The 24,503-nt window shown below is 43.0% G+C and overlaps 1 protein-coding gene across 1 annotated transcript in view; it reads right to left on the bottom strand.

The window, feature by feature from the left end:
* Positions 1-1,393: 1,393 nt before the first annotated feature.
* ap2s1 (adaptor related protein complex 2 subunit sigma 1) overlaps positions 1,394-24,503 on the bottom strand; it is a 36,842-nt gene continuing 13,732 nt past the window's right edge. The window contains exons 2-5 of the mRNA XM_067974836.1: positions 22,350-22,499; positions 12,513-12,626; positions 5,436-5,495; positions 1,394-2,992 (exon numbers count right to left, since the gene is read on the bottom strand). Coding sequence (XP_067830937.1) covers positions 2,891-2,992; positions 5,436-5,495; positions 12,513-12,626; positions 22,350-22,499 — 426 coding nt within the window. The 3' untranslated portion in view covers positions 1,394-2,890. The remainder of the gene's footprint in view (positions 2,993-5,435; positions 5,496-12,512; positions 12,627-22,349; positions 22,500-24,503) is intronic.

Below are 24,503 nucleotides of genomic sequence, written 5' to 3'. Positions count from 1 at the left end.
TCGCTCCGCAACCAAAATCAGCAGCACTTACTGCTTCACTGAAATCGTCTGCAATCACTGCAGCTGCTTTGCAGTTATGGGACCCAGTTTCCATGGTGATAACTGATTGCAGCAGAGAGGCCCTGAGAAGCTACCAACACTGTCACTGATATTAATGACACTGGAAAATGCATCGCTTGGGGCGGGGGGTGGGAGCTTTCACCAAGAAGAAAAAGCTGAATTCTGCCAAAACAAAAATCTAAAAATTCAACTCCTCCCTGTATGCCATTTACTTAAAGTTCCTGTGTGCTACTCAGCCTACCAGAAAAATACCTTCCGCAACCAGTGAGCACCACAGGGATTGGAGTGTACAGCCAGTCAATGCAGGAAATAGTATTATTTAATTTGATAAGTTTCCTCTCTTTGGCATGATTTGGTGTTTATTGTTTGTGCCCCTTTAAAAAGGGGGCACTTTTGTTCATTTATTTGGGTTGATGATTACGGGGCAACCCAGTGTCTCCTTATGGGTTCACCAAGAGACCTACCAGAAAAAAAGTATTGCTGACGAATTATAGGGTGTCATGTGGCTCATCGTGCCAGCTTTTTGAAAGAGCTGTCTAATTAGTCCCACTCCCTCTGCTCTTTCCCCATAGCCCTGCAAATTTCTCCTTTTCAAGTATTTATCCGACAATAACAACTTGCATTTAGATGGTGCCTTTAATGTAGTAAAACATCCCAAGACACTTCACAAGACGTTATCAAACAAAATTTGACAAAATTCAATTCCCGTTGGCAAGTTACTATTGAATCTGCTTCCACCACCCTTTCAGGCAGCGCATTCCAGATCATAACAACTCGCTGCGTCAAATAAATTTTAGTGATGTTGGTTGAAGGATAAATATTGGCCAGGACGCCAGGGAGAACTCCACTGCTCTTCTTCGAAATAGTGCCATAGGATCTTTTACGTCCACTTGAGAGGTCTCATCCGAAAGATGGCACCTCTGACAGAGCAGCACTCCCTCAAGTACTGCGCTGGAAAGTTAGCCTAGATTTTGTGCTCCAGTCTCAGCAGGCAGGTAGAGCTCTATAAATGCGTTCTGAACATTTCCATGCCCTCCTAATTTTTGTTCTTGCAGATGAAGGAGGAACACTTATAGCATTTATTGTGACAAGTTACTGCCTCCACAGAGCAGCACATCTCTATAGATGATTACAGATATATTGCCTCACTAAGTGAAAACGAGATTTCTCCATACACATGTACTTCATTCAAAAACAACAAAAAAGAGGGCTAGGCAAATGTGTTTTTTTTCCTGGGAAGGATTTTGCTTTATCCCAAGTACAGATCTGCACCAATCACAGACATATAGCCATGCAACAAAACAAATCGAACAATGACTCGTGACTCTTGACGTTCAGTCAACATTTATATTTATTCTTTAAATCAATGATCTAGACGGCTTACCAGAGCTTCAGTCATTTATAAACCCGGAGGTTTTGTCGCTAATTAACAGTTACTTGGGAATAAGTCTGCAGTCAGTAGTGTCACTATTCAGAGAACCTGGTCAATGGAATAAAGTAAAATGTTTCTACAATGTTCTCTCGCACATTCCTGAAGGCAGTTTTATTAAGAGCTTCAATTATCACAAAAAAAAGACATTTATGTGATAAAAACTATAAAGAAAATACTGTTCTCTGTAACCTACTAATACGGGTTACTGAAATCTGGCTATTTGGTGATTTGCTAGACAGTATCCACTACGCTTTCCTTTTGAAAAAATGGCACCCAGATGTGTGTGTGGAAATCCCTCATCCTCAAAAAGTGCTGAATCAGTAACTCAAGAACAGATGCCATGAGGATTGTTCCCTCTTCCTTTTGTATGAGCAAATACTATATTTTGGTCACTAGAAGCAAGGAGCTCAGGGGAGCACTATGAAATGCAGAATACACATTGACTAATGCTCCACTATTCAGCTCCAACAGATCTGAATTAAAACAACGTTCCCAGTCAAAGTACTTGGTAACAAAGTTAGGCGGGCACCATCCCAAAGTAACAATGAACCCGGGGCCAAATAACTTGGCTTCTCTTAAAACAACACTGAAAGCAAATAGTTGGCAGCACAGTCTGAAAGAAGGCAAGAACACGTTGGCCTTGCAGCGTTGTCACTGACTACCCTATCCAGCATAATGGCACCGATACACACTCAAAACAAAATGCTTTAAACGTGTTTCTCGTGCGATATTTCTATCAAGTTGGTCCCATCACCAGTATTTCTGATGTTACTGTACACAGCTCAAGATGCTCTCTCCAGACACAACCCACGTTTGTAAGGACAAAATGTATAATTATTCCAATGGACGAGATATGAAAATATCATGGGCCCATTGCTTTTACCTGAAATTCGAGTGACAACACTGGCTTGGTTTGCGTGAGGCTGCCTTCCACTGCTGGACACTCAATCTTGTGTTCAGATCACATTAGGGGTGTTGTAGTGTGACTGTTTGTGCACTCTCTCTTTAAACAAATCAAATTGGTTTGCTCTGAAACAAGTATTTGCCTAGTGCAGGGTCTAACTTGACAGTGCAGTTACCAAAATCCAGGGCTTTATGTGGATACTGATTAATCAACAGCCAGATAGCCAGAGGCACAGGGGTCCCTTACAATCAAATTAACTCATGACAGAGATGTGAAGCATTATAGGATGTTTCAGAGATGTTTGATGGGTTAAATGGACATTCTCCTGTAATAACTGGGTTAACATTCACTGTTCCCTGTGTGTTTCATTCATTCCTTTTTTTCTCTCTCACGCAGACAGACAGACAGACAGACAGACACACACACACACACACACGGAGCTTGAGAGGAGGTTGCTGCTGCTGAAACATCCTTTTGGGTTGGGACCAAGGTTTTTACTCCAGGGATTGTAGCATGAGGAGCTGCTTTAGCACCTTGGTCTGGCTTGTCTCCCTGATCTCTCCTGCTAGGAACATCTCATCCACCACCGTGTATACCTGCAAGCATGGAAAGGAGACAGGAGGTGCGTCATTACATAGAGATCCAGAAAAATAACTTTTGAAGGAATGCAAAGGTTCATTACTCAGTGCAGTTTAGATCATTTGATAAGTGACTTGCAATTTCCCTCTCCCTCTGCCATTTTCTCCCCATCTTTCTCAAATGTGATGACACATTTTGGATTCTCTTCCACATCTGCTAACTGCTTACTTCATGCGTGAACCCAGATTATCCAACGATGGGTGTAAAGACAGACTTGCGTTTATATAGCGCCTTTCACGGCCTCAGGATGTCCCAAAGTGCTTTATAGCCAATTAAGTACTTTTGAAGCGTAGTCACTGTTGTAATGTAGGAAACGTGGCAGTTAAATTGCACACAGCAAAGTCCCACAAACAGCAATATCATAATGATCAGTTCATCTGTCTTCTTTAGTGTTATTGGTTGAGGGATAAATATTGTCCAGGGCACAGGGAGAATTCCCCATGTCTTCTTCAAAATAGTGCCATGGGATCTTTTATGTCCCTTTTATGAGGAGGCAGACTGGGCCTGGTTTAATGTCTCATCCAATAGATGGCATCTCCGACTGTGCAGCACTCCCCCAGTACTGCAATGGGAGAGTCAGCCTAGAGTTGTGTTCAAGTCTCTGGAGTGGGACTTGAACCCACGACCTGCTGACTCAGAGGCGAGAGCGCTGCCCACTGAGCTGCAGCTGACACCTTAAATTACAGCCAAGCCCAGCCATGTTCACATCACCAGCACATTTTCCATCATGGGTCACTGGCTGAGGAGCAGGTATCCTGATCAATTTTCTTCTCACCGTGCCTAGCTACGCTGAAGCAAACTGCTATGTTCCCACTTCTGCCCTGACATCAGCTAACTAAGTGCAGGGACTGAATCTGGGATCTCTGTGGTGCATGTGATTTAGTATCACACCAGGTGAGACAGGTACTCATTGGAAACAGCAATTTTCTTCAAAATATTGGATGATAACGCTCAGAACAATACAGTTCTTCATTTTCAACAAACAGGATCATTAGGCCAGGCAGAAATACCAACCAATACGGGCTGGAGAGCTCAACTTTCTGATAAGCAAAACGCTCCCTTTTCCTCCCATCACAGTGAACCTGTTTGGTTTTAAGAAAATTCGATCAGTGGATAGTGTTGAGCTTTGCTCAAAGGGTTGAACTCCAATTATAGGGGTTGCATAAGTGATAAATGATAAGATTGTGACATAGATACAGTAAGTGGCAAATTGAATCCTCTGGGATACAATTATGTTGCTCATCAAACTAGCTCCAGGGTATGGTGATGTCAAAGATTTCAATGAAGGATATAGGTGTGTGAAAAACATCAAGCAGTATATTAAGCATAGATTTTGTCCTTCCAAACTAGTTTTGTATTTGTAGAAAATATTTTGAGCTGTGTAACACTGGCAGTTACAGGTATGTCACTGGTAGCAGTGAGAACAATTAAGGAATGAATTAGAGTATCACACAAGAAACATATTGATACATTAAGATGTGTTGGTTAAATGGGGCGTTTCCTATCTGTTATTGGTATTGACAAATCATAACAAGCACCCAGCATATATTTAAAAGAAGCATGAAAACAAACAGGCTAAGCAAGTTTATCCAGCTGAGCTATATCTACATATTATTAAAAATCTTGACTAGGACATGCACTTCCTGCCTACAAATCTTACTTCCTGTTGTCAAAATTTTTGGTCACGCTTTTCTGCCGATATTGCTATGTCAACATTTCCCAATTTTGCTATGTCAACTGTCACAATGTAGTTGCACGTTCTTGGCACTAGATACTTGAAGCAAGTTTCTGGAGCCTTCATATCAACTTATATAGTATATTATAAAAACTTATATCAATTCACTGTGGGCAGTGCCGTGGGCAATTTATTAGACAAGGCAGATCTAGTTATTATGAAGGGCAGCTTATTGGAGTGTCAACACACCGGTGCACAGATTGGTGGGATGTCAGTCCCCTCAATCCCAATGTTGAGTTGCTGATTTCAACCCTGGGCCACACTGAGCAAAGCTACGCACTTTCCCCACAGAGAGGGAGGGGAAAAGAAAAATATCAGAGGCCAAGTCATTCCTTGTTATAACTGGATAGCCAGGTGGTGAAGGATAGAATACTAGAGCCTGGTCTTCAGTTGCTTCCAAGCCTTTATTCACCCAGCTCAACATTACACACCCTCCTATAAATGGATACGAGAGTCCCCAATTGATACCCACCACCTGAATACAAGTAACACTAATTGACATAAATCACATAGATACAATTAACATCCCTAACCTCTATCACTCCTGGCAGTTTCAGAGTGCATTCGTCACAGGCAAAAACACTAAAGGGGTTGGGGAGGAACAAAAAAGTCAGTAAACCTTCAAACCAAAAATAAAATGTTGCCCAAACAGCACAATAACTTACCTTGTAGAAGTTGAAGACAAGATCTAATTCACAGACATTATGGAAATATTCATTCAAAACCTGCAATAAGATGGAGACAACAGATAAAACAAGGTTACTAAATCTTTATTCACACCTTCTTTACATGGGATTCAGCTTGAGCTGGGGGCAGTTCAATTTTATACTCAATAAAAAAATGTGGAATAGTAATAAAAAACCCAGACTGAGAGATCAAGACCAGAAAATACAGGAGCTCAGAAGGTATGCTGTCCTACCATGGTTTATTTTCCAGTGAATGGCTAACCCACAAATAGTTTTTGTATCTTATCTCACATTTTAGTGGAACCGTTTAACAAACATTATTACATACTCAAAACTATGTAAAGTTCAAGATTTGAAGATTGCTCCAATATCAGGGAGGCTCTCTTAGCAGCTTTCACAAGTTTCCAGGCAGCATTCAACCAATAGCTTGTCTGATAGGCAACCCTTCTCTCACCTCCAGCCTCTCTTGTATGTTTTATTGATACTCCTTTGGTGTTTGCTCCTCTAAACCTTTCTCTCCTGTTCCTCCTACACGTCAAATACTCTTCTTTCACACGTTTCCTCCTCCGTGCATTGAAATTAAGACCCATCACACTGCCTCCTATTCTTAACACAAACCATGGAACTCCTTACTTCCCTCAGTCTGCCTTTCCTCCTACAATCTATAGGCTTTTAAAAGCCAAGCGTCACTGAACGACTACCACTACTGAAGCAAATGATGAATTTACTTCATCATCTCTCATACCCTTTTCAGCCATGGTCCTTAACCCTTCACCTGGTTTTCTCGATATCTATAATACAAATTTTAGATCTACATGCTTCCTGTCAACTTTTTCCCGTTATAAATTCCGAAGTCCACATTTACAATGGAAACTGTCTATTTGGTTAGAGTTAAGAAATAAAAGAGGCGCCATTACACTACTGGGTGTATTCTAAACACCACCAACTAGTGGGAAGGATATAGAGGAGCAAATTTGCATGGAGATTACAGAGAGATGCAAAAGCCATAGAGTAGGGATAACTGGGGACTTCAACTATCCTAATATGGGCTGGGATAACAATAATAATATATGGGGCAAAGAGGGGGAGGAATTTTTGAAATGCGTTCATGATAACTTTCTTAACCAGTACGTTTCCAGCCCAACGAGGAAGGAGGCATTGCTGGACTTGGCTCCAGGGAATGAGGCGGGCCAAGTGGAGCAAGTGTCAGTGGGGGAGCATCGATCGTAGTATCATAAGGTTTAGATTAGCTATGGAAAAGGACATGGATCACTCTAAAGTGAAAATACTCAATTGAAGGTGGGCCAGTTTCAATGGGATGAGAACAGATCTGGCCCGGGTAAATTGGAATCAAAGATTGACTGGCAAAACTGTAATTGAACAGTGGGCGGCCTTTAAAGAGGAGAAAGTTCAGGTACAGTCTAGGCACATTCCAATGAGGCAGAAAGGTAGGGCAACTAAAGCCACAGCTCCCTGGATGAGAAAAGAGATAGTGAGTAAGATGAAACGGAAAAAAGGGGCGTATGACAGATGTCAGGTTGATAACGCAAGTGAGAACCAGGCAGAATATAGAAAGTTCAGAGGGGAAGTGAAAAAGGAAAAAAGAGGGGCAAAGAGAGAGTATGAGAATAGACTGGTGGCCAACATAAAAGGGAATCCAAAAGTCTTCTACAGGCATGTAAACAGTAAATGGGTAGTAAGGAAGGATGGGGCTGATTAGGGACCAGAAAGGAGATCTACTCATGGAGGCAGAGGGAATGGCCGAGGTACTAAATGAATACTTTGCATCTGCCTTTACCAAGGAAGAAAGATGCTGCCAGAGTCTCAGTAAAGGAAGATATAGTTGAGATACTGGATGGGCTAAAAATTGATAGAGGTACTTGAAAGGCTAGCTGTACTTATAGTAGATAATTCATCCGGTCCGGATGGGATGCATCCTAGGTTGCTGAGGGAAGTAATGGTGGAAATTGCAGAGGTACTGGCCTTAATCTTCCAAATATCCGTAGATACGGGGGTGGTGCCAGAGGACTGGAGAATTGCAAATGTTACACCCTTGTTCAAAAAAGGGTGCAAGGATAATCCCAGCAACTATAGGCCAGTCAGTTTAACCTCAGTGGTGGGGAAACTTTTAGAAATGATAATCCGGGACAGAATTAACAGTCATTTGGACAAGTGTGGATTGATTAGGGAAAGCCAGCTCGGATTTGTTAAAGGCAAATCGCGTTTAACTAACTTGATAGAGTTTTTTGATGAGGTAACAGAGACGGTAGATGAGGGCAATGCAGTTGATGTGGTGTATATGGACTTCCAAAAGGCGTTTGATAAAGTGCCGCATGGTAGGCTTATCATCAAGATTGCGACCCATGGAATAAAGGGGGCAGTAGCAACATGGATACAGAATTGGCTAAGGGAAAGGAAACAGAGTAGTGGTGAACGGTTGTTTTTCGGACTGGAGGGAAGTGCACAGTGGTGTTCCCCAGGGGTCAGTGCTGGAACCACTGCTTTTCTTGATATATATTGATGACTTGGACTTGGGTGTACAGAGCACAATTTCAAAATTTCCAGATGAACAAAACTTGGAAGGGTAGTAAACAGCGAGAAGGATAGTGATAGACTTCAAGAGGATATAGACAGGCTGGTGGCATGGGCAGACATGTAGCAAATGAAATTTAACGCAGAAAAATGCAAAGTGATACATTTCGGTAGGAAGAACGAAGAGAGGCAATATAAACTAGAGGGCACAACTCTAAAAGGGGTGAGGAACAGAGAGATCTGGGGGTATATATGTGCACAAATCGTTAAAGGTGGCAGGGCAGGTTGAGAAAGCGGTTAAAAAAAACATACGAGATCCTGGGCTTTATAGATAGAGGCACAGAGTACAAAAGTATGGAAGTCATGATGAACCTTTGTAAGACACTGGTTCGGCCACAACCGGAGTATTGTGCCCAGTTCTGGGCACCGCACTTTAGGAAAGATGTGAAGGCCTTAGAGAGGGTACAGAAGAGATTTATTAGAATCATAGAAAAGAGGAGCAAGAGTAGGCCATTCGGCCCTTCAGGCCTGCTCCGCCATTCAAAATGATCATGGCTGATCGTCCAACTCAGTACCCTGTTCCCGCTTTTTCCCCATATCCCTTGGTCCCTTTAGCATTAAGAAATATATCTATCTCCTTCTTGAATATATTTAATGACTTGGCCTCCACTGCCTTCTGGGGTAGAGAATTCCACAGGTTCACCACCCTCTGAGTGAAGAAATTTCTCCTCATCTCGGTTCTAAATGGCATACCCCGTATCCTGAGACTGTGACCCCTGGTTACGGACTCCCCAGCCATTGGGAACATCCTCCCTGCATCTAGTCTGTTTAGTCCTGTTAGAATTTTATGTTTCCATGAGATCACCTCTCATTCTTCTAAACTCTAGTGAATATAGGCTGAGTCGACCCAATCTCTCCTCATACGTCAGACCTGCCATCCCAGGAATCAGTCTGGTAAACCTTCGTTGCACTCCCTCCATGACAAGGACATCCTTCCTGAGATAAGGAGACCAAAACTGCACACAATACTCCAGATGTGGTCTCACCAAGGCCCTGTACAACTGCAGTAAGACATCCCTGTTCCTGTACTCAAATACTCTTGCAATGAATGCCAACATACCATTCGCCTTCCTAACTACTTGCTGCACCTGAATGCTCGCTTTCAGCGACTGGTGTATAAGGACACCCAGGTCTCGTTGCACCTTCCCTTTTCCCAATCTATCAGCATTCAGATAATAATCTGTCTTTCTGTTTTTGCAACCAAAGTGGATAACCTCACATTTATCCACGTTATACTGCATCTGCCATGTTCTTGCCCGCTCACCCAACTTGTCTAAATCACATTGGAGCCTCTTTGCATCCTCCTCACAGCTCACATTCCACCCCAGCTTTGTGTCGTCTGCAAACTTGGAGATGTTACATTCAGTTCCCTCATCCAAATCATTGATATATATTGTGAATAGCTGGGGCCCAAGCACTGATCCCTGCGGTACCCCACTAGTCACCGCCTGCCACCCGGAAAAAGACCCGTTTATTCCTACTCTCTGTTTCCTGTCTGTCAACCAATTCTCAATCCATGCCAATATATTCCCCCCAATCCCATGTGCTTTAATTTTGCACACTAACCTCTTGTGTGGGACCTTATCAAAAGCCTTCTGAAAATCCAAGTACACCACATCCACTGGTTCTCCCCTATCTATTCTACTAGTTACCTCTTCAAAAAACTCCAGTAGATTTGTTAAGCATGATTTCCCTTTCATAAACCCATGCTGACTTTGTCCAATCCCGTTAATGCCTTCTAAATGTTCTGTTATCACATCCTTTATAATGGACTCTAGCATTTTCCCCACTACTGATGTTAGGCTAACTGGTCTTTAATTCCCTGTTTTTTCTCTCCCTCTTTTTTTAAATAGTGGGGTTACATTTGCCACCCTCCAATCTGTAGGAACTGTTCCAGAGTCTATAGAATTTTGGAAGATGACCACCAATGCATCCACTATTTCCAGGGCCACTTCCTTTAGTACTCTGGGATGTAGATTATCAGGCCCTGGGGATTTGTCAGCCTTGAGCCCCATTAATTTCCCTAGCACTATTTTTTTTTACTAATACTGATTTCTTTCAGTTCCTCCCTCTCACTAGACCCATGGTTCCCTAACATTTCCAGGAGATTATTTGTGTCCTCCTTTGTGAAGACAGATCCAAAGTATGTGTTTAATTGTTCTGCCATTTCTTTGTTTCCCATTATAATTTCCCCCATTTCTGACTGTAAGGGGCCTACATTTGTCTTCACTAATCTTTTTCTCTTGACATATTTATAGAAGCTTTTTATGTTCCCTGCTAGTTTACTCTCATACTCTATTTTTCTCCTCTTAATCATTCTTTTTGTTCTCCTTTGCTGAATTCTAAACTGCTCCCAATCCTCAGGCTTGCTGCTTTTTCTGGCAATTTTATGTGTCTCCTCTTTGGATCTAATACCATCCCTAATTTCTTTTGTAAGCCATGGTTGAGCCACCTTTCCTGTTTTATTTTTGCGCCAGACAGGAATTAATAATTGTTGTAATTCCTGCACATGTTCTTTAAATATTAGCCATTGCCTATCCACCGTCATCCCTTTTAGTAAAGTTCCCCAATCTATCCTAGCCAACTCACACCTCATACTTTCGTAATTTTCTTTATTTAAATTCAGGACCCGAGTTTCGGATTCGACTACTTCACTCTCCATCTTAATGAGGAGTTCTATCATGTTATGGTCGCTCTTCCCTAAGGGACCCCGCACAACAAGATTGTTAATTAATCCTTTCTCATTGCACAATACCCAGTCTAGGATCGCCTGTTCTCTTGTTGGTTCCTCAACGTATTGGTCTAGAAATCCATCAGGTACACACTCCAGGAATTCCTCCCCCACAGTATTATTGCTAATTTGGTTTGACCAATCTATATGTAGATTAAAGTCACCCACGATTATAGTTGTACCCTTCTTGTATGCGTCTCTAATTTCCTGTTTAATGCCCTCCCCTACATCTCCACTACTGTTTGTGGGCCGATAGACAACCCAGGGATGAGGATGATTTTTACGCAGTGAGTGGTTGGGATCTGGAATGCACTGCCCGAGGGGGTGGTGGAGGCAGATTCAATCCTTCAAAAGGGAACTGGATAAGTACTTGAAAGGAAAAAAATTGCAGGGCCACGGGGATAGGGCGGGGGAGCAAGACTAGCTGGATTGCTCTTGCATAGAGCCAGCGTGGACTCGATGGGCCGAATGGCCTCCTTCCGTGCTGTAACCTTTCTATATTTCTATGTAAAATTGTCAAGCTGTAATTGTATTCCCCTGCCAGCGGATGTGCTGCACTGCCACTGTTGGCAGGAGGCTGTAATTACAGTGACATATTTACATAGGCAGTTTCCATTGTAAAGTGGACATAATTTATAATAAAAATAACTACAAAATGTATGACCTTAAAATGGAGACTGAATTACATCTGTGCACCCTGATGCAATTATCCTCTGCCCTCTAATTCCAAAAAGTGAAATTTTACATTTGGTCTCGACACCACAAGAAATTGCCGAGCATATAAAAGAAATATAAAGACTTGGTATGAACACTTGCAGATCTTTTGCCTCTACAACATTTCAGAACATGGTTCTCTGGACCCCAAATCTTAGCAAGCCCTGAGGTTGGGGGTATAGCCCATCACTTATTTCAAGTTGTAACATTTTACAAACGGTTTTCATCATGTTTCAAAGTTCTTTCGACGCTCTTGACACTGAATATACTTAGTCCCTCTGAATGAATGAGAAATTTATGAGTTATATTGACACTGCACTGAAAGTTCTCAGATTAAAACACTCTGTGGTCACTTATTTAGCCAATACAGGTTGTTATCAATGGTTCATTTATACAACTGATGTCTTGCAGACTCGTGTCTAAAGCCCAACCCTGGTGGCATCCCTTCCATTACTTGAGACACACGCAATCACTGTTAACTCCCCCCACTAATGGGAGGAAGCAAGCAATTACGAACTTCCTAGGAAATTGGAGCACGTCTGTATAAATTCACTGATTGCACAGATTTCCTGCTACAGCTGTAGCCCTTTGGCACCTCAGCCAAGTGGCCATTCTTCATGTACAAGCCTAGACAGTGAATATAGGCAGTCTGTTCACCTGTGGCAGGCATCACAATTCAGCCCAATATTGTTCTCACCCACCATGCACATACACTTTACTGTAGGGATCAATGGATAGAAATCAAACACAGGAACCCGGGCTCATCACCCCCCTCCCCGCCCACCTACAGCACAAATTAGCTAACTCATGGATTCACTCAATGACTTTCCTGGTCTTTATAGCTCAAACCATAAAGAATTATTTTTCTTTAAAATAGGCTATCCTTCGATGAGTGAGCCACAAAAATAAATGGCCACTGGTGGGTTTATCAAGTCTGGCATGTACAGTTTAGAGTCAAAATTAAAAACATTGGACTTCAGAAGTTACGTCAACATTTTCCAGTTCCAGTTGCCTCTTACCTCCACAAAATTGTGGATGGCCTCCAGATAGACCAGATTATTGTCATTGACATCCACACAAATACAGAAGTAGAGCCCAGCATAACGCCGATAAATTATCTTGAAGTTTCGAAACTGCAAAGGGAACAGAAGAATCACTGTCAATTTCTGACACAACAACTCTTATCGGCAGAATTAGATACATAAATAAAAGCTTAATATATTAAAAGTCTTGCGCATCAATCTTAATCAAGTTATGATAATCTTCCAGTAGCGTAGTAATAAAGATACTGGACTAGCAACCCAGAGGTTGTGACTTCAATTCTCCAGGCCAATTCAGGGGACATTAAGAGTCAACCACATAGATTGGATGAGGGTCACTTGTAGGCCAGACCTGGTAGAGGTGGCAGGTTCCCCTCCCTGAAGGACATTAGTGAACCGGTTGGATTTTTATGACAAAAACGTCAGTAGACTGAGTCCTTTCTTCTGTTGCCTGTATAGTTCACTCACCTCCTCATTCAGCAGATATCTGCCTTTATCCCCCCTGCAGCTGTGCCTGTTTCCTTCCACTCTGCTGCTCAGTGGCACATCCTGCCTCTAACTACATCGTCCTCCACTTCCTCTCCCAACTTTGCCCACCATTCTTCAGATCTACTACTTCATATTGGTCCTAGCCTCTAGACGCACTTACCCATGTACTCATTTCACTAGTCACCACGCACCCAGTACCACTGCTACCATTCCGGTTTACTTTTCTCTGATCGGTATACATGTCCATATCAAGTGAAGTTTGGGTTAGGTGTGATTGTGATGCATTCCCTTCATCCCGGCCCCCTTCACAGTTGATCAGCCCGCTGACCATCACAAGAATGGTCACTTGGGTGAGGTACTGGAAGACTGTTGGAACCATAGATGTCAGCCATGGCTCAGTGACAACAATTTCGCCCGAGTCAGAAGGTTGTGGGTTCAAGCCCCACTCCGGTACTGAGGGAGTGCTGCACTATCGGAGGTGCTGTCTTTTGGATGAGACATTGAACCGAGGCCCCATCTGCCCTCTCAGGTGTCTGTAAAAGATCCCACGACACTATTTGAAGAGCAGGGGAGTTCTCCTGGTGTCCTGGCCAACACGTATCCCTCAACCAAATAAGACATTTGTGTTTGATCAATTTAAAACCCTCAGACAACACAAATCTTTAGTTTTGTGCCTGGGACCAGATTAAAGCAGGCAGTTTGCAGTTTGTTTAAAGTAACTGCATGGCTCATTCTTGTACTTTTATCAACTGAAAATTGTATTGAATTCTTTCTCCCCCATTTAAACACAGATGTAATTTTCTTGAAGCCAACATATGCATCAAATGGAGGCTCGGTTTCTCTTTCCTTTCCAAAGTGGTCTAAATGTAGAGTCAGGAAAAAAATTGAAGAGATATAAATAAATAAGTGGATAGCAGGGCAGTGCGGCAGAGAATTGGTGCAATACCGTGCTTTGTGCTGGAGTAGTTTAATACAAGCTCATCCCTGCAATTTACTCTGTGGTGAGTGTCTGATTCCCATCAGATCATTTTGGGGGAAGATATTGGAGTAGAAGTAGAATGAGATGTTGTACAGAGATGGAGAGGGGAGAAAAAGGAAGTTCAGGAAGAGTATGTTTGCTCCCCATCTCTCCTAGAAGTGGTGACTCAAGTTGGTACAGCACCTCACCCAAGTGGTTATACGAACGTACGAATTAAGAGCAGGAGTCGGCCATTCGGCCCCTCGAGCCTGCTCTGCCATTTGATAAGATCATGGCTGATCTGATTGTGACCACAATCCTACTTTCCTGTCTACCTACTATAACCTTTGACTCCCTTGTTAATCAGGAATCTATCTAACTCAGCCTTAAAAATATTCAATGATCCTGTCTCCACCGCTCTCTGGGGAAGGGAGTTCCACAGACTCACAACCCTCAGAAAGAAAGTTTGAGGAATAAAGGGCACCTTAACTGTGCGTCTCTTTTGCTTGACTAGGAGCACTATTCGTGCATTACTCCTCAGTTAGAGTATTATCTGATCAGCCTGCTGGCACTACAAAATTGGTGTCCAAACAGATCTAATATGTACTTCTTTCTGGAGCCAAATAAGTTTGGAACAACATAATGGTGTCCTGCTGTGCAAATTTTCAACCCCCTTCAGCCATGGGTTTTGAACAGCAGCAACGATCTAGTGTAAATACCGCACTGGAGGGAGATCAGAATCCAGTATTGGTTAAAGATGTTTCTTGGAAGCTGGAGACCAGCAAAGTTGTTAGGTCATTCTTCAAGTATGTCAACAGAGCAGGCTAAGCAGTTAGGGAGGGCATCGCAGCTGAGTTTGATCCCATCCTTCCCAAACACATGCACTTACTGAGCATCAATCAGGAGCAGGAACCTGGGCTGTTTTCTGCCCATCCCCTAGCCCAGGGACATTGAAGCCAAATGCAGCATCTCAACTGCTGCCCTGGGTGAGATCAGCTAAGTCAGCCATAGACCAGGGAATTGAACCCGAGGCCTTCTGGGTCTGCGTGGCTCAGTAGCACACCTTATCCACCAAGCAATCAGAGCAGCTGAGCTTGCCTGCTTCTGATCCTTGGTTAACAGATCACAATACGTGACAGTAAAACCAGGTCACGTCCCCCATCCGTGGAATTTCATCCCCTTCTGGAGCGTTTTAGGAACATAGGAACAAGAGTAGGCCATTCAGCCCCTCATGCTTGCTCCACTATTTGATAAGATCATGGCTGATCTGTGATCTAACTCCATATACCTGCCTTTGGCCCATATCCCTTAATACCTTTGGTTGCCAAAAAGCTATCCATCTCACATTAAATTTAGCAATTGAGCTAGTATCAATTGCCGTTTGTGGAAGAGAGTTCCAAACTTCTACCACCCTTTGTGTGTAGAAATGTTTTCTAATCTCGCTCCTAAAAGGTCTGGCTCTAATTTTTAGACTGTGCCCCCTACTCCAAAAATCCCCAACCAGCGGAAATAGTTTCTCTCTATCCACCTTATCTGTTCCCCTTAATATCTTATAAACTTCGATCAGATCACCCCTTAACCTTCGAAACTATGGAGAATATAACCCCAATTTGTGTCATCTCTCCTCGTAACTTAACCCTTGAAGTCCGGGTATCATTCTAGTAAACCTACGCTGCACGCCCTCCAAGGCCAATATGTCCTTCCGAAGGTATGGTGCCCAGAACTGCTCACACTACTCCAGGTGCGGTCTAACCAGGGTTTTGTATAGCTGCAGCATAACTTCTGCCCCCTTGTACTCTAGTCCTCTAGATATAAAGGCCAGCATTCCATTAGCCTTATCATTTCTTTTAAAAAACCAATTAATTAGTAAATGTTAAGCACATTTGTATACAAATTACAGTAAGCTTTGCAATGTTTAGATTATCTCGCTGCACTGAAACACTGTTTTGTCAGTAAATCTTTTCTTATTAACTCTATAATTCAATTTTTGTTCGCTCCCCTCCTAAAGAACTCAGTGGGGTACGGTTCCATGGGTGGCGATCGTATGCTGGTACCTGACCCAAGTAGCCATTGGTTGTGTGTAAGCATTAACAGTGAATGTCAGCTGGATATGCGACTTTGAGGGCGCCAGAGCAGAGTCCAATCCTGTGTGTCTGGCTTCCACGTGCACGCTTCCAGTAGGTTTAGCTGTACAGTAATCAGGAGTGGGAGACCTGGCCATTTCCTCCCCCCCAACCCCGGACTTCTCTATGTTGGAGGCGTTGTGGTTAGTTGTACCACCCCTACTGTTGCCCAGCTGAGATCCACTAACAGAACAGATCGAAACCAAAATTGCAGCCGTCCTATCTTTACGGTTGGAGACTTCAACTCTAATCCATCGAGACATCAAATTGTCAGCTTTTTTTATTACCCGTGCTACTAGGATTGTCACGCATTTTCCAAACTTTGGAGCTCCTCGATCTATCTTCCTTCTCAACATTTGCATTTATATAGCAAGTAGCAAAATGTCCCAAGGTGCTTCACAGGAGCGTAATCAGACAAAGTTTGACACTGAGCCATATAAGAAGATATTAGGACAGGAGACCAAAAGCTTGGACAAAGAGGTAGGTTTTAAGGAGAATCTTAAAGGAGGACAGAGAGGCAGAGAGGTTTAGGGAGGGAATTCCAGAGCTTATGGTCTCGGCAGCTGAAGGCATGGTCACCAATGTGGGGGCAATGAAAATCGGGGATGCACAAGAGTCCAGAATTGGAGAAACGCAGAGATAACAACTGAAGCTCGGTATTACCTAACCACTCACTACTTCATGATTCACTGTTTCCTTGGCCTATCGTCTAAGTTTCTCAGTTTAATAAAAGTAAAAATTCTTGACCGCGGGAATCCTCTTGGTTTGCACAGCTAACAGCCGTGTAGCTCGTGATTTGCTGACTAAGTGCTCGTCTCCCTTGAAAGTTGCCTTGTTAAATCAATTACAAAACCTGCACCAGGGTGCATCTCTTCAAAGAAAATAACAAAAACATATGAAAAGAGAGAATGTTTCTGTAGAACATTAAGCTTGAATATTTACAGTCCCAAAAAAAATTTAGTTTGACCAGTGTCTCAATTCAACTCCCAGTCCGTGTCTTTTCATCACAAAATTGAATCACATTTGCTACAAATTGTCACACAAGTGACAGTGGAGAATGCTGTTGTGGTACATTACCAGGGCAGTGTAGTGAAACTCCATATTTGATCATAAGCAGGCCGTACTCATTAAAGATACATTGTTTAGAATAAAAATAAAAACTACAAATGCGAAAAGTTAGAAATAAAAATGAAAATGCCAGAGATACACAGGTCAGTTAAGACGCTAACAGTTTGAGTGTGGAGCTGCACCACAATTACCCAGTCTGATCATTGGAGTGTGTGTTATTAATGTTGATACAAGTTTTGGCAAGGGGCAAAGGGTCTTCTCTTTCTCTTCCCCCATTTTCCAGCATTAAACCCCTCAACTTGAGTCTGGAAGGGGTGGGAAGGTGCTCTCTCATGCTCAATCTTGTGCTACACTGTGTGTTCCCAGATCTCTTAAGAATGTACAAGTCCCTCGGGTCTCACTGCTCCCTACTGCTGCTCCTCCAGTCTCCCACCTTTGCTCAGACCCTCGTCAGTTCCTCTCCCCTGCACTCCACCATCTGTGACGGAGCTTTGATAACTTTTCCCCACATTATGGAACTTCTTCCCTAAGACTGTCTATCTTGCAATATCTCTCACCACCTTCAAACACCACCTTAAAACCTACATTTTTGATTGTGCCTTTGACCACCTCCACTCGCTTCCCCTTACTCCTGCTGTGGTCTGATCCCTAACGTGAAGTGCTCTGGAACATTTTGCGACATTATAGGTGCTTTTATAAATGTTAATTGTTGTTTAATGATGAGGAATCCTGCAAGAAAGGCTTTGCATCCCGCAACAGTAGTGATTTACAGACTGTAGTTCGCCTCATTGACGCTTGCTGTTACTGCCACTGCCTTCAACTCTTGACCTGGAATTTTTTTTCTTTTTCTGTCCTTTTCCACATACATGATCATTTAGCCAGTCAACACAGAGCATTGACAAACTCCGTGTCTGTCGTTAACATATGACTGGACGGAGTGAATAGAGTGAAAGACTGAGCGTGGTTAATGCCATAGCAGAGACTTGGCGCTGACTGACTGTTAATGAGTCATGAAAAAAGTGCTAATGATATTTAGATCCCCAGAAACTGATTCAGCAAAAAAAAATTTTGGTAAAAAGTTAAGAACAGTGGATGTCCAAAGGGACTTAAGGGTTTAGGTACATAGATCATTGAAGTGTCATGAATAGGTGCAGAAAATAATCAATAAGACTAATGGAATGCTGGCCTTTATATCGAGAGGAATAGAGTATAAGAGGGCAGAAGTTATGTTGCAGCTATACAAAACCCTGGTTAGACCGCACCTGGAGTAGTGTGAGCAGTTCTGGGCACCGCACCTTCGGAAGGACATATTGGCCTTGGAGGGCGTGCACGTAGGTTTACTAGAATGATACCTGGACTTCAAGGGTTAAGTTACCAGGAGAGATTACACAAATTGGGGTTGTATTCGCTGGAGTTTTGAAGGTTAAGGGGTGATCTGATCGAAGTTTATAAGATATTAAGGGGAACAGATAGGGTGGATAGAGAGAAACTCCGCTGGTTGGGGATTCTAGGAGTAGGGGGCACAGTCTAAAAATTAGAGCCAGACCTTTCAGGAGTGAGATTAGAAAACATTTCTACACACAAAGGGTGGTAGAAGTTTGGAACTCTCTTCCTCAAATGGCAATTGATACTAGCTCAATTGCTAAATTTAAATGTGAGATAGGTAGCTTTTTGGCAACCAAAGGTATTAAGGGATATGGGCCAAAGGCAGGTATATGGAGTTAGACACAGATCAGCCATGATCTTATCAAATGGCGGAGCAGGCACGAGGGGCTGAATGGCCTACTCCTGTTCCTATGACCATTTTGAAACCAAGTTCAACATAAGGATGAAGAAAGAGAAGGCCCATCAACCTACTCTTTTTAACGGACCATGCACATTTTTCATCTTGCTTGACTTTTTATCGAGTTCTGCAACTGTTTAATGTAATTTTTTTTCTACTAAATTATTGCTTATCCTCAATATGCCTGGTCTCGATAACTGTGTTGTTGAGAGGATAGTCAGGGAGCCTGTTCCAAGCCCACCAATACCCTCTTCAGTTGGCACAAGCAACAGCCCAGGCACCACTGTCCACTTGGATTTGCCACCCCTTCTGCAGGGAGGTACCCCATGGTTTCAGTTCAGGACCTGTACATTTGGCTTGGCTCAAATTGAGAAATGAACAGAGTGAGAATTGAGCCGATTTTCTTTTCATGGCTATGGGTGTTGCTGCATCAACACTAAGCATTACTGCTTTGCAGTCCTACCATCAGTCCTATCAGGTCTGAAATGAAAACCATAATCCTGTTTACTTAATCAAAATATACTCTGATAGCTTAGTGCAGTGGTGCCCGCAGCCCTCAGCATGGGCAATTCAGTTCTATTTATGCTTATATTTTTTACTTGCTGGTTTGTGGTTTGAATTTATGGGTTTGTGAAGGGCTGTTATTAGCACCGTTACCTCTTTGGTGAAGACCTCCTAAATCAGAACACTAAAACCTGTTAATATCAGTAACTTGAAATATATGCAAGTTAATGGAAACGTGGAATTAAATTGTATTTCTGAACCAGAGGCTCCATGGTATGCAACTATAATGAGGACCTTGATGACAAATAGCTTGGACAATCTTGGCTTGGTGGGTAAATATACCACCTGGAGAGGTATTGAGCCCAATGGACTAGAAAAGCCCCATAGTTTATTCATAGTCTGATGAGTATGTTGTCTGCCAGCACTCACTGGTTAGACTCACATTATGAAGAATAGCCACATGGGCCAGGTAACTGTGGGCTGCTGGTGCTCCCGCATGAACCAGTGCCTTCAGAAGAGAGGAGAAAATAGGAGAAGTATTTTTCTGTAAGAACTCGTGCAGTGTTGAGCTCACTACAGCACTAGAAGCCATTCAAGTGTGCTCTTAAAGAACTAAAAAAAATCCCCAGTACTCAAGAGGACTGATAAGACTCATCTAACACCTACGGAGTAAACAGAACAGTGCACGAACAGCAATGCAGCATAAGGTTAATTGGAGCAGTGTGTGAAACTAATGACTCAGAGGCAATCAAGTTACAAGTTAGGTATGTCTCGCAAGAGTCAAACCATTGTAAACAATTTTACAACACCAAGTTATAGTCCAGCAATTTTATTTTAAATTCACAAGCTTTCGGAGGCTACCTCCTTCGTCAGGTGAACGATGTGAAACCAGAGTCAAACCAGCATTGTTAATACATCAGTGTCACTGCCTTGAAGCATTACCTACCAGAACTACGTGTGTGCAGATGTTGCTGTCTAAAGGGTGATTCTTCTGTGGACTCTGCCAGATTTAGTCCCCAATTTTAATGACAAACCATCAGCCTTGGCAGGGGTATTTGGACACTTATTTCTATTATAAATTAGTTAAGACATCAGCTTTGAGAATCCTAAAAAAAAGCTGGAGTGCTAATTGTAGCACTCCTACAGCTGGCCCAGTGGAGATACATTAACTCATTACATATAGGGGAATGAATCAGCGATGTTCTGATTAAATGCTTAGTACCAACTGAGCCATTGAGTTTCTTTTCCCTCTTTAGTTGATGAGCTCACTGTCTGGTTAAAAAGTAACCCCAGAAAATAATACCAGTAGGTCCAATCCTCAGTCTGTAATAAATTGGTTGATCTCAGCTGGGGCAGCAGCTGGAGTGTTACAATTGGTGTGAGCCCGCAGGGCCAGGGAGGAGGGGGGAGATCCTGCTCCACATTGCTACCAGTGGCCCTCCTGCTGGAAAGAGTGCACATGTGGAAATTGAGCGAGAAAAGGACCAGGCTCAGCTGCCCACCTTGGTCGAATAGCCATGCAACAATTTCACTGTCGTGGTTCGCCTGTGAAGAATAACTAATGGGACAAGCTACCCAAAGGTTACGCCTGCAGGAGGAGAGGAGTAAACTGACAAAAACAAACTGGAGTGTTCAAGACTGGAGCCAACACCCAGAGAGCAAGAGCATTACTTTCCCTGCAGTGGAGGGGGCTTTAGGTACCAGACAGCGACCTTCAGTTTGGTTCAACATGCACTACTTAAGGGAACTTTAATTCCAGCTTTGTTTTTAGGATTCTCAAAGCTGATGTCTTAACACATTTATAAAACACCCCCACCAAATCTGATAGTTTGTCATTAAAATTGTGGGCTAACATCTGGCAGAGTCAACAGAAGAATCAGTAACATCTGCACACATGTAGCCTTGGTAGATCGTGCTTCAAGGTAGTGTAACTGATGTATTAACAATGCAGGTTTGACTCTTGTGAGACATACTTAACTTGTAATTTTTTTTTTCTATAAAGCCTACACAAATCACAAACTGTTTGGCTATGTACCTCAACTTTTCCTCAGCAATAATATTCAGAGTTTGCTCTAAGTATGCTAGTTACCAAACTGTCAGTGTGCTTGCCTTCATGAATGAGTATTTCTCTCCTCTTGCCATGTCTTTAAGTCACGATGCATCATTCCTCTACCAAGAGGGTAGGCAGATTATCTTTTATCCCAGATCTGACCAACCTACTGGCCTAGATGCAATTGTGAACAACCTGAGAAGACTGTTTTTCCCTCCTTTCCTGTTGGGGATTCAGTCTTCAACTGTTTGGCTGAAAACAGGAACTTGCCATGTTGCAGGAAAAAAAGTGATCAACCACCCCTTCCTCTAATCAACTGCACAATGTGTTTATTTATATTCCCCCTCCAGTTTCTTCCCTATGACCACCCTTTCCAAGGCACTTAATTATGCTGGGTATTACTTCACAGGTAGTACCTTCCAGAGCAAAGGGAGGAGTAAAAAGTCACTTGACCAAGTGGCCATACTTTATGTGTGAGCATAGTCTCTGGGTATCAGTAGGCTATTTTACTGTGAAGGACATCACAAGTCAATCTGATCCTCTCCTTACCCTATATTCACACATGTGTGGTTTCCAACAAGAGTCATTGGAAAGTGATCAGGAGGAAGGCCCTTAATCTTAGCCCAGATGTGCTGAAGGCAATTGTAGGACGCAGTATGTTCGAGTACCAATGTACATGGGCCTGGTAACAATGATCTTGAAAGTGTTGTGTGTGAGAGTGAGTGAGCGAGCAAGCGAATGCGTGCTAACAAAGCACAAACTTTACATTTATAGATGGAGAACTATACTATCCATAATAACTTGACCGTGGGAGTCTTAAAACCCTGCAGCCATTCTGTACCTCCACAAAGTTGGTGTGTTTGGCATCACGCACGGTCACCACAGCATGAACCTCTTCAATGAGTTTCTGTTTTTCATCATCATCAAACTGCATATACCACTTAGCCAAGCGGGTTTTCCCAGCACGGTTCTGAATAAGGATGAAACGGATCTGAAAAAATAAAGGAAACTGATAAACTGGTGTAGCATCACCTTTTTGACTGAGTTAGTGGCCCATGGGAAAATTCTGTTGCCACCTCTTATAGGGAGTACCAATGTGACAAGTAAAGCAATTGTAAACAATTTTACAACACCAAGTTATAGTCCAACAAATTTATTTTAAATTCCACAAGCTTTTGGAGGCTTCCTCCTTCCTCAGGTGAATGGTGTGGAAATGAAATTTTCGAATCCTTCGCATTTGAAAATCACAGAACAATGCCTGGTGATTACTGCCCGTTGCCAAGGCAATCACAATTGTAAACAATTTTACAACACCAAGTTATAGTCCAGCAATTTTATTTTAAATTCACAAGCTTTCGGAGGCTTCCTCCTTCGTCAGGTGAACGATGTGAAAATGAAATCCTCGAAATGAAATCGCATTTATAATTCACAGAACAATGCTTGGTGATTACAGACAGTTTTTTCAACTGCCCGTTGCCAAGGCAATCAGTGTGCAGACAGACAGGTGTTACCTGCCAGGTCTCAGAATATACAGATCACCAAAAAAAAAAAAAAAAAAGAGATAGAGAGGTAGAAACATAGAAAAGACAGCAACTGACCCGTTATATTAAAAACAGATAACATTTGTTCGCTGGTGGGGTAACGTGTAGCGTGACATGAACCCAAGATCCCGGTTGAGGCCGTCCTCATGGGTGCGGAACTTGGCTATCAATTTCTGCTCGACGATTTTGCGTTGTCGTGTGTCTCGAAGGCCGCCTTGGAGTACGCTTACCCGAAGGTCGAACACCTCGCTATGGCCATCCCCACACCTCCACTACTCGCCTTTAAACAGCCACCCAACCTCAAACAGACCATCGTTCGCAACAAATTACCTAGCTTTCAAGAGAACAGCGTCCACGACACCACACAACCCTGCCACGGTAACCTCTGCAAGACATGCCAGATCATCAACACAGATACCACCATCACACGAGAGGACACCACCCACCAGGTGCATGGTTCATACTCCTGTGACTCGGCCAACGTTGTCTACCTCATACGTTGCAGGAAAGGATGCCCCAGAGCATGGTACATTGGCGAGACCATGCAGACGCTGCGACAACGGATGAACGGACACTGCGCAACAATCGCCAAACAGGAGGGTTCCCTCCCAGTCGGGGAACACTTCAGCAGTCATGGACATTCATCCACCGACCTTCGGGTAAGCGTACTCCAAGGCGGCCTTTGAGACACACGACAACGCAAAATCGTCGAGCAGAAATTGATAGCCAAGTTCCGCACCCATGAGGACGGCCTCAACCGGGATCTTGGGTTCATGTCACGCTACACATTACCCCACCAGCGAACAAATGTTATCTGTTTTTAATATAACAGGTCAGTTGCTGTCTTTTCTATGTTTCTACCTCTCTATCTCTTTTTTTTTTGTTTGTTGTTTTTTTTGGTGATTTGTATATTCTGAGACCTGGCAGGTAACACCTGTCTGTCTGCACACTGATTGCCTTGGCAACGGGCAGTTGAAAAAACTGTCTGTAATCACCAAGCATTGTTCTGTGAATTATAAATGCGATTTCATTTCGAGGATTTCATTTTCACATCGTTCACCTGACGAAGGAGGAAGCCTCCGAAAGCTTGTGAATTTAAAATAAAATTGCTGGACTATAACTTGGTGTTGTAAAATTGTTTACAATTGTCAACCCCAGTCCATCACCGGCATCTCCACATCAAGGCAATCACAGTGAGCAGACAGAAAGGTGTCACCTAAAAGGCCACCGAATATACAAACCCCCCCAAAAAAGAGAGAGAAGACAGTCAATGACCCGTTATATTAAAAACAGATAACATTTGTTCGCTGGTGGGGTTACGTGTAGTGTGACATGAACCCAAGATCCCGGTTGAGGCCGTCCTCATGGGTGCGGAACTTGGCTATCAATTTCTGCTCGACGAAGGTCGGTAAGCATACTCCAAGGCGGCCTTCGAGACACACGACAACGCAAAA

The sequence above is a fragment of the Heptranchias perlo genome, chromosome 41 (assembly GCF_035084215.1).
Source record: "Heptranchias perlo isolate sHepPer1 chromosome 41, sHepPer1.hap1, whole genome shotgun sequence".
NCBI lineage: Eukaryota > Metazoa > Chordata > Chondrichthyes > Hexanchiformes > Hexanchidae > Heptranchias > Heptranchias perlo.
This window is presented reverse-complemented; position numbering and strand designations above follow the sequence as displayed.